Source organism: Hypomesus nipponensis, chromosome 17 (assembly GCF_054491055.1).
Source record: "Hypomesus nipponensis isolate SF chromosome 17, ASM5449105v1, whole genome shotgun sequence".
Classification (NCBI taxonomy): Eukaryota; Metazoa; Chordata; class Actinopteri; order Osmeriformes; family Osmeridae; genus Hypomesus; species Hypomesus nipponensis.
In genome coordinates, this window is record NC_140377.1 from 18,159,685 (window position 1) to 18,175,167 (window position 15,483).

Consider the following 15,483-nt stretch of genomic DNA (forward strand, 5'->3'; position numbering starts at 1 on the left):
CACATGGTCGGTAGATGAACGAATCATTGATCTGAAGACTCGGTTGGCAGAAGAACGAAACATTGATCCGAAGACAAGATCGGAAGGGGGAAAGATTCGTTCCTTCTTTCGGGTACCACAAACTAATACCCAACTACCAACAATACTAATAAGCGGAGTTAGTTCAGGCATGGAACTCGAGCAGCGTGCGCCATATCACCCATCGCCGTGTTTTCAGCCCATAGGCTTAGCTTGATAGGCGGCGCTATAAAGTCGCACACATGCACGCACACGCGTCCTCGATTACCCTTGTGTTCTGCGCTGCTGCCACCCACCTCCATCCTCTTCGCCCCCATGTGGTCTGTCTGTTCTCCCTGTGGGGGGTTTAACTTGTTGCTCCCTGCCTCATGTCATGCATGCTGCAGTGAAGGCAGGGAGCGCTTCCCCATGTACATCCATTCCGCCAATGTTAAGCCATTTGTCATGTGTATGAATAAATGGTGAAATCAATCACGTGTCTTGACTGAACTCATGTTTTAATACAGATAAAACAATTGTATTCCATCATTAGTGTGTAGAAGTATTAATTGAAAAAAAAAAAGATCTAATTATGATTACAACACAAATTACATTTTATACTTGGTTAACTATTACATTTCAGAAATACATTTAACACCATTCCGATTAAATGATTATATTTAGACAGCATAGCTTGTTTTAATTTATTTAAATCATGTCAATTAAAATGGTTAAATGGCAACACAGAAACAAAATTGTAATAGTTATTTGAATCAGTGCAAAATCGTTTTTATACCTGTATATATCCTTCATTAGGTGCTTACCATACATGCAAGGAAACTTGCTTGTAAAATGATCTATACTATATCTCCCACCAATAGCAAGTGATGACATTTGTTATTTCCCTTAAACATTCATCCTTTCGTTTGTTGAGTTGGCTAAGTGTGTCTGAAAGGTCCAATGAAATGCTCAAGGAAACTTTAAATTGATATAGACACAGTGCAATCCAGCCATTGACTTCATTAATTGCTATGGATAAAAGTGTCTGCTAAATTAATTTATGATAGAAACACATGTTTTGAAACTGCAGGTGCAATATCTAAGCCAAAACCCTTTCGTAGTAATCTTAATACATAAGATTTTACTATGTACTGCGGGAAAAAAGAAATGACAAACTGAATCTGACAAAGCTTATTCAAATTGAACTGCATTGCTTGACTATACATTTTTTTATTATAAGAATATATTTGTCCTACTTTGTGGAATCCTATCATTGCTTAAATACATCAGCCCTTTGAAATAAAAACACAAATTGTCCTGAGTCACTGACATTTTGTGTGACTGACAAAATGTCCTTGAATGATTTACGGCAAAATAGGTTGTAGACATTCATGACTCAAAGCAAACTTCCTAGAAACATGTTATGGAAAAGGTATTATAAACTTTTGTGGCAGTGTTCTGGTTGATCAAACCTTATTTGAGGAAAAAGAAGACAGCATTGAGGGACAAGAGAAGGAGAGAAGAGAAGGAGGCCTGAGCTGGGGAAGCTCCATTGACGGTGGTGGCAGCAACAGGGCTGCTGGTTGAGGCAGGGGACAGCAAACCTCCTACAGTGGCTCTAATGAAGGTCCCATAGCGGGATACTTTGGAGAAGACCATGGGGGAAGATCCCTGGGCCAAGTCTGATCGTGTTTTGTTGCCGCTGCTGCTGCTGTTAGTACTGCTGTTAGAGTTGCTTGTCAGAGTCAACACAGCAACCTGAAACCATGCATTATTCTGCTTACACATTAGGGGACCACCTTCATCACCCTGTAAAAAAGAAAGGGAAGAGACATTATGGTTATCATACAGCTACAATACTGTAACTCTGTGTCAACCAAGGAGTATGGAGGTACTCTACTTTTTGCAATGTCACAGCTCCAGTGCAAATGCTGTCAGCTGTTGATGCATTACCACAATCCACCACAGAGGTTTGGAACTCTTGCAGGCTCACTTGGGAATGAAGGAAAGACAGATTAATGCACTGCATCTTATTTTCATACACTTTTTAATTTAATACATTCCATAGACTACTTAAAACACATGTTTACATTTTTCACATACCTCCTTGCCCTGCACCCCAGCCAGCCACCCAGCATGTAGAGCCTAAGTTAACGTTTGTATTGCTGGTGTCCAGGCAAATAGGCTGGATGTAGTCCGAGAGCGTGGGTTTGGTTCCTAGTTGAAGAAGTGCCACATTGTTTCCCGTCAAGTTGCTCATAGTGATGTTGGTTACATTCAGGGTCACCTCAAATGGATTAGTTCCATTTTGTTTCAGACTTCCCAAGACGACCATCCAACCAGAGGCCTTTGGCTGGCTGGGTAAAGTGCAGAAATGAAAGAAACAATACAACCTAATGGACACCTTTAAGTGATTAGGATTTATTTGTTGGTTTTTCTGAAGACTAAATCTGGACACAAACAGTTGACTGATTCATTTTTTCAGAGTAAAATACCCCAGAAGAGAGAGGAAGGGTGTGGTTGACAAATATTACCACTTTATTGAAGTCAACTAATTAACTAACCTAAGCCAAATTTGTGGTATCGTGGAATTTAACATTTACTTTTTATTTTATACTTACCAGTATATTCAATTGACTAAGGCATGCATGAACGGACCTTGCTAGTCTCATTGTTATGTATTTGACCATGGGCGACGCTAGGGAGGGGCAAGCAGGTGCTTCAGTGCCCCCCAATAAGACCAATGCACCGAAAATAGCACCCCCAAAAATATTGCTTATTTATTAATAGTTTTATATATAATATATATATAATTGCGCAGCTCCCCCTGTCAATGATCTAGCACCCCCTCAGCACCTGCATTAAAAATTATCTTGTGCCGCCACTGTATTTGACACTAAAACAGTATATAAAACAAGCATATATTTTAGTGGTGTTATCTCTCTTTCTGCTGAGTAGCAGCAGAAAGAGAGATTTATAGCTAGGCCGGAACTGAAACATTATTTGAGTATTTTACCTGGAGAAACAGCCAGCATCACTCATGACAAAGTTTTCTGCCACTAGTGTTCCTCCACAGACATGTGTTCCATTTTGTTGTATGCTGGCCATCCATGGCCATGTGCCAGCTGATGCCACAGAACTTCCTCCACCAATACGGGAATTCAAAGAGGCACTGCCACAAACCACAGCTACAAAGGGATCAATTGAAAAACGGGACACTAAGATTAAATACCTGTATAGTCCTTTGAGCTATTCAATAATTATTAATTTGATATATATGCTACAGTCATCATGAATGTATAACATAATAATTCCCTTATTAGAATTGTCACTTTGAACACTTGCCTGGACTTGCCTGCATTTCTAAGGTGAGATCTACACACTGAGAAGAGCTCACTATAATTAACTATAAGCATATTTTTAGCCAATTAAGGAATTTCACGTAAACTCTGTTCTATTTTCCTCCCAGTCCATGTGCAAATTAATGATTAATGTCCCTTCTGCTCCTCAAGTAAAGAGATTTGAAGACATATGTGAACATTTGCATGTTGATGCACCAAAATCATTTACCTGTAGAGAGCATTTAAGCTACTCATTGAATTGATTAGAGACAAATGCATGAAAGTCTCCTATTAACACTCACGTTTAGGTGTAGGAGATACAGTGGTCGGGACAGGTGGTAAGCCAGTGCAGGTGATACTTAGGTCAGAGTCAGTTCCACTAGAGTTGAAAGTAACAAATCCTGGCTGGCTGCTGGTGATTATGCTGTTGATCCACGTCTGGTACTTGGATACTCTGGCATAGACTCCTGGGAAATTGGCCAGAGCACAGCCTTTGCCAAAACTCACCACTCCAGACTGGATCCAGCGACCACCCTGTTTGCTGACCAAGGGACCCCCCGAGTCACCCTGGAGAGGGTTTAACAATGTCAGGGATTATCACCTTTGAGGCATTATAAAAATGTATGGTTTATTAATGATCAATTTAAAAAAAGAGTTACTAAGTAGCATAAGTTATTAAGTAGCATATTACCTGACAGGAGTCCTTTCCTCCAGCTTTTAAACCAGCACACAACATGTTGTCTGTGATAGAGCCCACTCCATAGTTACAGTTGCACTGTCTGTTCCCCACTATTGGCACATCTACTTCCTGGAGATTTCTAGGGGAGGGGAGGTTCACTGGGGAAACCAATCAACCAATGAAAAGGACAGAATTTTGGGGGGGATTACATTTAATTTCAGTGTTACCACCACAAAGTGATTATATCACACATATTTAAAGGTAATTAAAAACCCAGAGTTAATACAATATTGATAGTGGTGGGCTTGATAGAGGAATTGATATTTAATTTAATCAGTATTAAATGTATCAGAAACTTTAAGATTCATAATTCTAAATTCAAATGTCTGTTCCTTTCGCTGTATATCAGTAAAACTAATGTTTTAGTCTTCCCAGAATTGTACACTAAACTATATGCCTACAAAAATGTTGTCTTCATTTATATGTTGGACTTTCACTTCTAAAAATCTATATCTAAATCTTAAATCTGTCAAACTCGTTATACTCTCATAGTAATACTGTAATAAATGTACAATTCCAGTAGATGGAGACTTATTCAAGGTATTGATTATCTTTATTTGGATATATTTATTCTAGGTCTGTAATACACTTGTCTAGTACTTTAAGATACCTCATGAGTACTCACCGTCTGAATTAATAGTCCCCCAACCAGTGACCCAGCTGACAATGCCTGCATTGTAGGTGCTGCCAGGTGCTGCTAAGCAGACAGGCTGGATATAGTTGGTAAAATTCACAGGAGAGGACAGCTGCAGCAGACACATATCATTGTCGCTGGTACCGTCATCATAGTTGGGATTGCAGATGATCTGTGCTACTGATCTGGACACCTGGTTTGGATTGGGTTGATCCAGGCTCTTAGCTCCCAAGATGACCTGCAGATTTGATGTGCTGGTGCTGAGGGGTGGGGGGAGTTGTTAAGTATATCACAAATAAGTGTAGGAAATGTTTTGGTTCAACACAAAATTGTACTGTAGATTTGTATGAATCCTTACCTGGTGAAACAGTGAGCAGCAGTCAGAACCCACTGGTTGTTGATGAGAGATCCTCCACAGAAATGGAAGCCTGATAGTCGTTGTAGACTCGCCTGCCAGGGCCAGCCTCCCACTGGGGCGTCCTGACCACCCACAATCTTGGAGTTGAGTGGAGCCTGGCCACACACTGACAGCAAAAGGGTGTTGTGTTATGTTCCTTATGTAGCCTAAGTCTTATAATATTTTGAAGAGAATACACATGGTTTACTAAAAAGATAGCACAGCAAAATGTCTTTTTTTTTGCAAGTGGACAGTATGCATCTTCCTTTGCTGTCATTTATAAAGTATGTCAGCCTTGAAGCCTTGCTTTTAAGACCCTCACCCTACATTCTAGGGCTCAGCCAATGCATGGTCAACATACACCAGTTCTATTGAAATGACCTTTATGTAGAACTTGATCTATTGTTCATCCATTGTCCAAGCATTGTGAATATAATTAAGACCGTAGAAATGGCAAGATTGAAAAGAGACTTACCATTCAACTGAGAATAACACCCTGAAAAAAGCATAACACCAGGTATTTAGTTTAGATTTATCTCCACGTGAATGTCAGAATGCTCCTGCTAGGTTAGGAACATACAGTTGTAACAGTTGGCAAAACCTTTGAGATCTTTCTCTATGTCCTTCCTTTACACTCTCTGCCTATCAACAAATTACATTTTATGTGCAGTCCCACTGCAAAATCAGATCTTAACTCTGAGTAAACCTATAATGAGTTACTGTTATTACCTATTATGAGTAGGAAGAAACGTGTGCCGCCCCCTACCCCGTCGCCCCCCCCCCCCCCCCCCCCCCCCCAGACAGCGCCCTCAGAACGAGCACCTGGCTGCGACAAACGAAAACGAAACTGCTGCACGGCAAGCAGGGGTGACTGCAGCTGCCTGAAGGGGGCGCCAATATGCCAATTCCCCACAAACTGAAATGATCGATAAGAGAAAACCGCGCAGAGATTTCTTTTTTTAATGCTCGTGCGCCCCCCACGTGACATGCAAAAAATGCCGCCCCGGGCGGCTGCTCGGTCTGCTCGTGCCTACAACCGCCCCTGCCGCCAACAAGTATTTTACAATTTCCCATTGAAAAGAATGTCATTCAACACTTTACTATGGCCAGATACATTTGACACATTCATTGTTTACCAATGACAATTCTAGACTTAATTGGGTGGTTGGAAATACTTTTTATACATGTAACTCAATTTATTATTTTTTTAGTTCATTGTGATTCCTATTAAAAACTAAGATATTAGTCCCCAAAACAGTAGTTAAAACTTTTCATGTTTTTTCACTGTCTAGTATTTAGTTCTATGTCCTGTGTTCTGGCTGTCATATGGTTGTATTGATTTCACCTGTTAATTGTAAGCTTGCCTATTTAAGTCGGGCCCTTTGTTTGTTTCATTGTGAGGTATTGTTTCATTGTGAGGTATTGTTTCATTGTGAGGTATTGTTTGTGTAAGTGACATACTGAGCCTACAGCTATTTGAATATTTAGATGTGTACAGACCTTTGCCCTGTATCTTTGACATTGAATATTGCCTAGCCCTTTGGATTCATTTTTGCCTTGTGGACTACGGACCTGTTTCTGTCTGACTATGATTCTTGCCTTGTCCTTTAGGAAAATAAAACATCCCTGTGTACTCTGCGTATGGGTACTCTTCCCTTTCTGGGATCTACCTGGGATTGTGACACTCATCAAGCACATTGTGAAACAATTCAAAGTATGTGTTTAATATATGTCTAAATGGCCTACACCATTGTAAAACTTTAATTATAAAGTATTTAGTTATATCACTTTAATGTCAAAGTCTCTTTGTCACATGCACCGAATAACATGCGTTATTCTGAACAATGAAATTCTTGTGACATGGCACACAACATATACGTAGTAGAAAAAGCAAAAATAACATAATATAAAATCTACATAACTACAAAATATACATAACGGAAATGGGAATATGGACAGTATGCAAACCTTAAGTATCATAAGTATGAGTGCTCGTTGTGCCAATAAATGGATACATAAAAACATGCTAGAGTACATAAAAAGTGACCAGAGCGTATGTGTTCATGTGATCAGTAAATCAGTGTTGCTGGTTTAACACTTGTGCTGCCTTCGGGTCACAATGACCTGAAGGTTCACAACGACCCATCGTTGTGCTGCAACAACTTTACCTAATACAAAAACAAATAAAAAGCATTTTCTTTTAACTTTCGCACTGTGGGGGGTGTGAGACAGCCCGACGGTTAAAATAAAATGCTTCACTTTATTTTTGTATGAGGTACAGTTGTCACAACACATGGGTTAACACAAGGCTTAAGTTCTTTAGTACTGCATTCAAATAAAAGGTGAACTTACCTGTTGCCAAGAAGAGAACCAACAGAGTCCAGCATAGTGATTTGCAGACTGCCATGTTTCAGTTTGTAAATTGTTAAAGATGTGCTGTCCTTTTAAACAAAACGTTGCCACTCCTCCCTCTATACACACACCTTGTCCTCTAACAATTTGCGTGCCCACCTGTCAGAGAAACTTGAAATACATGTTTCCTCTCCAAATGTAAATAAAACTCGAAACTCTCGAACCATAACCTTGGTTGATCTTGTGGGGATATGCAGGGGTGCCGCCACGAAATTTGGGTCCCATACAAAACAAAGTTTGTAAGGGGCCCTTGCCCCTGTCAGTCAGGGGCCCCTGGAATTGTCCTAACTTTCCCCCCTTTACGGCGCCCCTGGTGATATGTCTTACACTGTGGGAGAAATGTACACATTTCCCACGATGTACTGAACTCATGTCCATGTTAATCCATCCCAATCTTTGTACTGTAATCATGTAACACCTTCACTGTTTGTAGAGCACATCTCTTAAACTGTATTGCGTATGTTTCCCCCTGCATCTGAGGCCTGTTCCATAAAGCGAGTTTAACAAATAAGCCAGACTTATGTCAGTTAGTCGGACTCATTATTAGTTCATTTGGTTCCATAAAGCTAGCTCAGCGTAGTTCAAACTCAGTTACTATGGTAACTTATGCTTCGAAACTAGCCTAGTCCGGGTCAGGCTAATTGTCAGGCTTAGACCGTGTTCTTGCTTAACCAGACATTCCTGTAACACTCACCCAATGGGAAAATGATGATTTACCACGGACATTCTCATTTTCAAATTCTCATCAGTTCAATATGTAGGCTACATTTATAGAAAATCAACTTAAATAGCCTACATAAGCTAAAATATTTAGCTTAAACAATGATAAACAATGTTATGATACACAATATAGCCACGTTAAACGTATGGCTATATGGTAGTTTGTGGTTTCAAATGTTTAGGCATCAGGCATAGGCCTATCTCAATCTAAATTATCCGAGTATTATTACCATAGCAATAGAATTGGTAACAGTAGCCTGTAGTAGTTCCGTTGGGTCAGTGTTACAGGAACACGGTCTAAGCCTGACAATTAGCCTGCCCCTGACAAGGCCTCGGTTAGGTTTATCACTTGGTTATGGTTTAATTATGAATTTCCTGTGGCCAAATACCTAGTTTCTGCTATGTGTTCCACTCTGTATTCCAGTAAGATCTGTGTTGCCACATATCCTATCTTTATCTGTCTCTTTCAACAGAGGACACTTTGAAAACATGGACTTTGAAAACGACATTAATGCCTCATTATTCTTGTCTGGTGTTACTTATCTCCCCTCTTACAACTGACAACAAGTGTAGAAATATCATAATATGACTTATGCCACACTGTTGGGTGAGACACACCTTCCACAACGCATACTCCTGCACCCACTCAACTTTCTCATCGAGTACTATTTTCATGGAGACAAATACATAACAAATGAGACCTTAATCAATTGACATTGCAGTGACAGGCATTTCTCTTGTGAGGCTGAAATACCTTACATATAAGTGCTGTTTCAGGCACCTGCATTTCTACAATTATTTATGGTAATTGATGGCCAATATTTCAGATGCAGTGTGCTTTGGGGGCAAAATATGATTTGATGACTGAAAATACAAAATGTAGAAACTGTATCTTTGACTGAAAACAAAGACCGCACGTCACAATGGGACGAGTGGCTTTGTACTGTAAATCAGCATAGTAGTCATTACACCATCTCAGTGGTAAAGCTGATTAGAAAGCTTCGCTTATACAATGACTAAACATACAGACACCTAGTGTAGCAGCATTCCAGTGTGGTAGGTGCGTCCGCATACCTTTACCCTAGTGTCACATCGCCCTGGGTCGGTAAGCTGAAGAATATGGAGTTCGATAAGTTTCATTTTCAATGGGAATTCACAAACAAATGTGAGGCAGTTCACAAATGTATTTTGTGATTCACAAATAAAAAATAATCGGTTAATTAACAAGCTATATTTCACTTACATTTGATGGGCACCTACCAGAGGATTGTTGTTACCAGGGTTGTTGTTGTCCACATAATGTTGTAGTACACATTAAAGTGATTAGAAAATTCAAAGAGACATCTGATAGGCTGCAGAGAATATCTTTTAGAGAAAATGCATTTGTGAATCTAAGCGCATCAGGAAAGTTCCAAAAATACACACACAGAGTGGCTTTGTACTATAAATAAGCATAGTAGTCATTAGTCATCTCAGTGTCAAAGCTTTTAAGAAAGCTTCACTTATACAAGGATTAAACATACAGAAAAACCTAGTGTAGTAGCATTCTTGTGTGGTAGGTGTGTCCGCATACCTTTACCCTAGTGTCACATCACCTTGGGTCGGTAAGCTGAAGAATATGGAGTTTGATTCGTTTCATACAGTAATTCACAAACAAATGTAAGGAAATTCACAAATGTATTTCGTGATTCACAAATGAATGAATGAAATGCCCCTCCTTGAGTCACCACCTTACCGCGGTGGAGGGGTTTGCGTGTCCTAGTGATCCTGGACGCTATGTTGTCGGGGGCTTTATGCCCCTGGTAGGGTCACCCAAGGCAAACAGGTTCCAGGTGAAAGACCAGACAAAGCGTGGCTCAAAAAACCAACCATGAAGAAAAACTTTAATGGTTCTGAGTTGCCCCTGCCCGGAAGCGGGTCACCCGGGCCCCCCCCTGGAGCCAGGCCCGGGGGTGGGGCTCGATGGCGAGCGCCTGGTGGCCGGGCACAGCCCGAAGAGACAACGTGGGACCCTCTTCCAGTGGGCTCACCATCCGCAGGAGGGGTCATGGGGGTCGGGTGCAGTGTGAGACGGGCGGCGGCCGAAGGCGGGGGCCTTGGCGGTCCGATCCTCGGCTGCAGAAGCTAGCTTTAGGGACCTGGAATGTCACCTCGCTGGCGGGAAAGGAGCCTGAGCTGGTGCGCGAGGTAGAGAGTTTCCGGCTAGATATAGTCGGCCTCGCCTTGACGCACAGCACGGGCTCCGGAACCAGTCTCCTTGAGAGGGGCTGAACTCTCTTCCACTCCGGAGTTGCCCTTGGTGAGAGGCGTCGAGCTGGGGTGGGAATACTTGTTTCCCCTCGGTTCGGCGCCTGTACATTGGGGTTCACCCCGGTGGACGAGAGGGTAGCCTCCCTCCGCCTTTGGGTGGGGGGACGGGTCCTCACTGTCGTTTGTGCTTATGCACCAAACGGCAGCTCAGAGTACCCACCCTTTTTGGAGTCTCTGGGGGGGGTGCTGGAAAGCGCTCCTACCGGGGATTCCCTCGTTCTCCTGGGGGACTTCAATGCTCATGTGGGCAATGACAGTGAGACCTGGAGGGGCGTGATTGGGAGGAACGGCCCCCCTGATCTGAACCCGAGTGGTGTTTTGTGCTAGACACGGCTTGTCCATAACAAACACCATGTTCAAGCATAAGGGTGTTCATATGTGCACCTGCCACCAGGACACCCGAGGTCTCAGTTCGATGATCGACTTTGTAGTCGTGTTGTCGGACTTGGGGCCGCATGTCTTGGACACTCGGGTGAAGAGAGGGGCGGAGCTGTCAACTGATCACCACCTGGTGGTGAGTTGGCTTCGATGGTGGGGGAAGACGCCAGTCAGGCAGGCCCAAACGTAATGTGAGCGTCTGCTGGGAACGGCTGGCGGAACCCTCTGTCAGAAGGAGCTTCAATTCCCACCTCCGGGAGAGCTTCGATCATGTCTCGGGGGGAACCGGGGACATTGAGTCCGAATGGGCCATGTTCCGTGCCTCCATTGTTGAAGCAGCTGACCGGAGCTGCGGCCGCAAGGCGGTCGGTGCATGTCGCGGCGGTAACCCTCGGACCCGGTGGTGGACTCCGGAGGTGAGGGATGCCGTCAAGCTGAAGAAGGAGGCCTATCGGACTTTATTGGCTGGTAGGACTCCTGAGGCAGCTGATGGGTACCGGCAGGCCAAGCAGTATGCGGCTTTGGCGGTCGCGGAGGCAAAAACCCGGGCATGGGAGGAGTTCCGCGAGGCCATGGAGAATTACTTCCGAACGGCTTCAAAAAGGTTCTGGACCACCATCCGGCGGCTCCGGAGGGAGAAGCAGTGCTCTGTCAACACTGTATACGGTGCGGATGGTGCGCTGCTGACCTCGACAGGGGACGTCCTGGATCGGTGGAAGGAATACTTCGAAGACCTCCTTAATTCCACCAACACGCTTTCCGAAGTGGAGGCAGAGTCTGGGGACATCGGGGGGGGCCCTTCTATCTCTGGGGCTGAGGTCGCCGAGGTGGTTAAAAAGATCCGCGGTGGCAGGGCCCCTGGGGTGGATGAGGGTTGCCCGGAGTTCCTTAATGCTCTGGATGTTGTAGGGTTGTCTTGGCTGACACGACTCTGCAACATCGCGTGGACATCGGGGACAGTGCCTCTGGACTGGCAGACCGAGGTGGTGGTTCCCCTCTTTAAAAAGGGGGACCGGAGGGTGTGCTCCAACTTTAGGGGGATCACACTCCTCAGCCTCCCTGGGAAAGTCTATTCAGGGGTCCTGGAGAGGAGGGTCCGTCGGATTGTCGAACCTCTGGTTCAGGAGGAGCAATGTGGTTTTCGTCCTGGCCGTGGAACAGTGGACCAGCTCTATACCCTCCGCGGAGTCCTGGAGGGTATATGGGAGTTCGCCCAACCAGTCTACACATGTTTTGTGGATTTGGAAAAGGCGTTTGACCGTGTCCCTCGGGGGCTCATGTGGGGGGTGCTCCGAGAGTATGGGGTACCGGATTCCCTGATCGGGGCTGTCCGGTCCCTGTACGACCAGTGCCAGAGTTTGGTCCGCATTGCCGGTAGTAAGTCGAACTTGTTTCAGGTGAGGGTTGGACTCCGCCAGGGCTGCCCTATGTCACCGATTCTGTTCATTTCCCGAGAGTGGCAGTTCTCTCTCTATTAGACATTCTCTGGTATAGCAAACCGCAACTTCCGCTACTCACCGGAAGTTGCACCCATAATCATTTCTACAGTAGACCCCCTGAGAATAAGGTGGATAGGCTATTGTAAAGCAACAAAATTATATAGCGTTCAGTCAAGATTTAATCACGTATTAGATTTGAGCATTTATTGTTATGACATGGACATAGATTTACTTTGGCGGAGTGGATGATCTAAGGCAGTGGTTCTCAAACTTTTTTGACCCCGTACCACGTCAGAAAATATTGACTCTCCAAGTACCACTATTATGACCACTGTTAATATACAGTAGCGTACCTTATTGGGCTCCAGACAAACTTTTTTCTCTAGGATTACAGTAGATTTGACTTACTTTTTTGGGAGCGCAAGCAGAAAATTTAGGGGTACACCTTATATCAATCTGCAATGCAATTATTAATGTGGAGGGTACAATTTCTGGGGAAATTGTGGTGTGTGCTTGCGTCGGTTGCATATGGGTCTGTTTTTTACAACTGATATACAGCAACGCACCACACAAACTTGAGTTTAAATACATTATTTAATGTGACATTACGTACTGTACATGCAAGTCTTAGCTAAACTAGAACATGCATTTCCTGCTGAAAATACGTTGGAATGCTGAAATCTGAAATTAATTATTTTAAATGGCTGAAAATACAGAAATGAGAAAATATACCGCAAGCTGAAATTAATTTTAAAAATGTATGATTCACACAAAAGAGGGAGTGTGGAAGCTGAACTGCATCATCTAACAAAGCTCAGTGCTTAAATACAATGCGGGAGAATACGTTTGAACGTTGTGAAGCAATCAAAGAATTAGTTTAATTTCAAGAGGCAATGTGTAAGAGACTGGCGCGTGTTTGTGTGGTTGCCACGGTGATGGTGCAGCTATGGCTGCTAATGCGCTGAGGGCAGAGAATACCAGAAATTTAGCAAGAATCCACACCTCAAACAAGTTAACGTAGACGCAAAACCATACGTCCAATACAAAAAATAAAGATATTTTCAGAGACCAAAGACTCCAAACCAGAGATGTCCTTTATATGTCTGTGCGGTCAGAAATACGACTCTACCGGCAGTTTCTAAATCTGGTTGTTTTTGCCTTTTCTGACGAATTTGTCACAAGATTTGCATTGGACTCTATGGGGCGAGAGTTGGACTTGGTCTCGCTTTCGTGGGGCACTGAAAAAATGTGTAAGTCTTTTGGATTCCACAGACAACTGTCTACGACCAGCACAAAATTAGCTATCTATTGATCCAAAAACGAAGCATGAAGAGCGAAAATTGTGGTAATGCTGGCAAACTAGAAATATGTTTTCAACACATCTGAAGCTCCCCTCCACTCTAAGCGATTCAGTCTGCACTCTAGGCTTTCTCGTACACACGCATGTAAATCTCAGAAAAGGTTTGAAAAAGTCATGAAACATAATCAGTGATATAAAAAAAGTTGAATAGATATCAAAAAGCTGAATAAAAAAAAATAGTTTAGGGTTTTGTCAACATTTTAAAGTTTAAATGGTGGCTGTAGCTGAAGAATTGAGGAAGAAGAAGGATTTGAAAGTTGAAGAAGTTTAAGAGGATTGAGAGGATTAAAAAAAAACTAAATTGGAAAACCATATAAAACATTTGATGAATATTGATTTATATTAATTCAAGCATAAGAGGTACAAAGCTGAAAAGTCATGGCGCCCATGGCCTGAAACTGCTGAATTTTTTGATAGCTGAACGGTTTTAATAACTGAAGATTTGAAGGCGCTAAAAGGTGGCGCGGAAGAAATAGAACAACTAGAACATGCATTTCCTGCTGAAAATGCATTGGAATGCTGAATTATTTTTTTTTAAATGGCTGAAAATACAGAAATTAGAAAATACCCGCAAGCTGAATTTAATTTTAAAAATGTATGATTCACACAAAAGAGGGAGTGTGGAAGCTGAACTGCATCATCTAACGAAGCTCAGTGCTTAAAAACTATGCGGGAGAATACGTTTGAACTTTGTGAAGCAATCAAAGAAAAAGTTTAATTTCAAGAGGCAGTGTGGAAGCTGAACTGCATCAACAAAGCTAAGAGCTTAAATAGCCTACAATGCGGGAGAAGCTGAAAGTTGAACTGTGAAACAGAAGAAGTAGGCTAGCTAGTTGTAACAAGAATATTATGGTTTTAACAGCTGAAATTATAGGTGGGATAGTAATATCAGTAGCAGATGTAGCCTATCATTGAATGTGTTTACTCGTCTTTCCTAGTAGGATTCAATGTTTTGATTGAATGAAACATACAGCAGTAGTAGGGCTGATACGGGAAGACACGACGACACTTTGCTGCAGAAGAATGATGGTGCACGTTTTGTCCGTGGACCATAAAACGATTAATAAAAAGAATCATGTATACGTGTTTGAGTAATCGCATAACTAATTGCACATGTAAACGGAGTAATCGTATTATTGGTATAAAGTGACAATTGCTATCGGGTTTTTCATGGTCAAGAGAACGCACTCAGTGGCGTAGTAGAAGAAAACAGTAGCATTAGCATAGTAGTTAGCAAAAGAGATATTAGCAGCATCTTCAGAATTTGTAGTTGTAGTGTGGCAGATATAGCAGTATCAGTAGTGGTAGTAGTTGTGTTGTGGTGCTCTTCGTCTTTTAATGAGACGAGTTGACTGAATCGCTTGTCTTGTGTCTCCACTAATCATGGCTGCTAATGCGCTGAGGGCAGAAAATACCAGAAATTTAGCAAGAATCCACACCTCAAACAAGTTAACGTAGATGCAAAACTATACGTCCAATACAAAAAATAAAGATATTTTCCGAGACCCAAGACTCTGCCGAAACCAGAGATGTCCTTTATATGGCTGTGCGTTCAGAAATACGACTATAACGGCAGTTTATAAATCTTGTTATTTTTTTGTTTTCTGTGACGAATTTGTCACCACATTTGCATTGGACTCAATGGGGCGAGAGTTGGACTTTGTCTTGCTTTCGTGGGGCTCTGAACAAATGTGTAAGTATTTTGGATTCCACAGACAACTGTCTACAACCAGCACAAAATTAACTATCTATTGAT

General features: G+C 42.5%; 1 protein-coding gene across 1 annotated transcript; it reads right to left on the bottom strand.

The window, feature by feature from the left end:
• Positions 1-498: 498 nt before the first annotated feature.
• LOC146253792 (polyserase-2-like) lies at positions 499-7,537 on the bottom strand. The gene is made up of 10 exons (XM_084677244.1): positions 7,461-7,537; positions 5,584-5,604; positions 5,070-5,235; positions 4,703-4,971; positions 4,030-4,175; positions 3,641-3,905; positions 3,014-3,185; positions 2,101-2,354; positions 1,898-1,989; positions 499-1,806 (listed from the first exon to the last, which is right to left on the bottom strand). Exons 1-10 carry the CDS (start codon positions 7,513-7,515, stop codon positions 1,471-1,473), a joined length of 1,776 nt encoding a protein of 591 aa, XP_084533370.1. The 5' UTR covers positions 7,516-7,537; the 3' UTR covers positions 499-1,470.
• Between the last annotated feature and the right edge of the window lie 7,946 nt (positions 7,538-15,483).

Bases quoted from the DNA above. Each gene is read 5' to 3' on its own strand.
- LOC146253792 (XM_084677244.1), bottom strand. From the start codon at position 7,515: ATGGCAGTCTGCAAATCACTATGCTGGACTCTGTTGGTTCTCTTCTTG. The intron at 5,605-7,460 runs GTAAGTTCACCT...TGCTTTTTTCAG, and splicing joins GGTTCTCTTCTTGGCAACAG to GGTGTTATTCTCAGTTGAAT. The intron at 3,186-3,640 runs GTGAGTGTTAAT...ATCCCTTTGTAG, and splicing joins TGTATCTCCTACACCTAAAC to CTGTGGTTTGTGGCAGTGCC.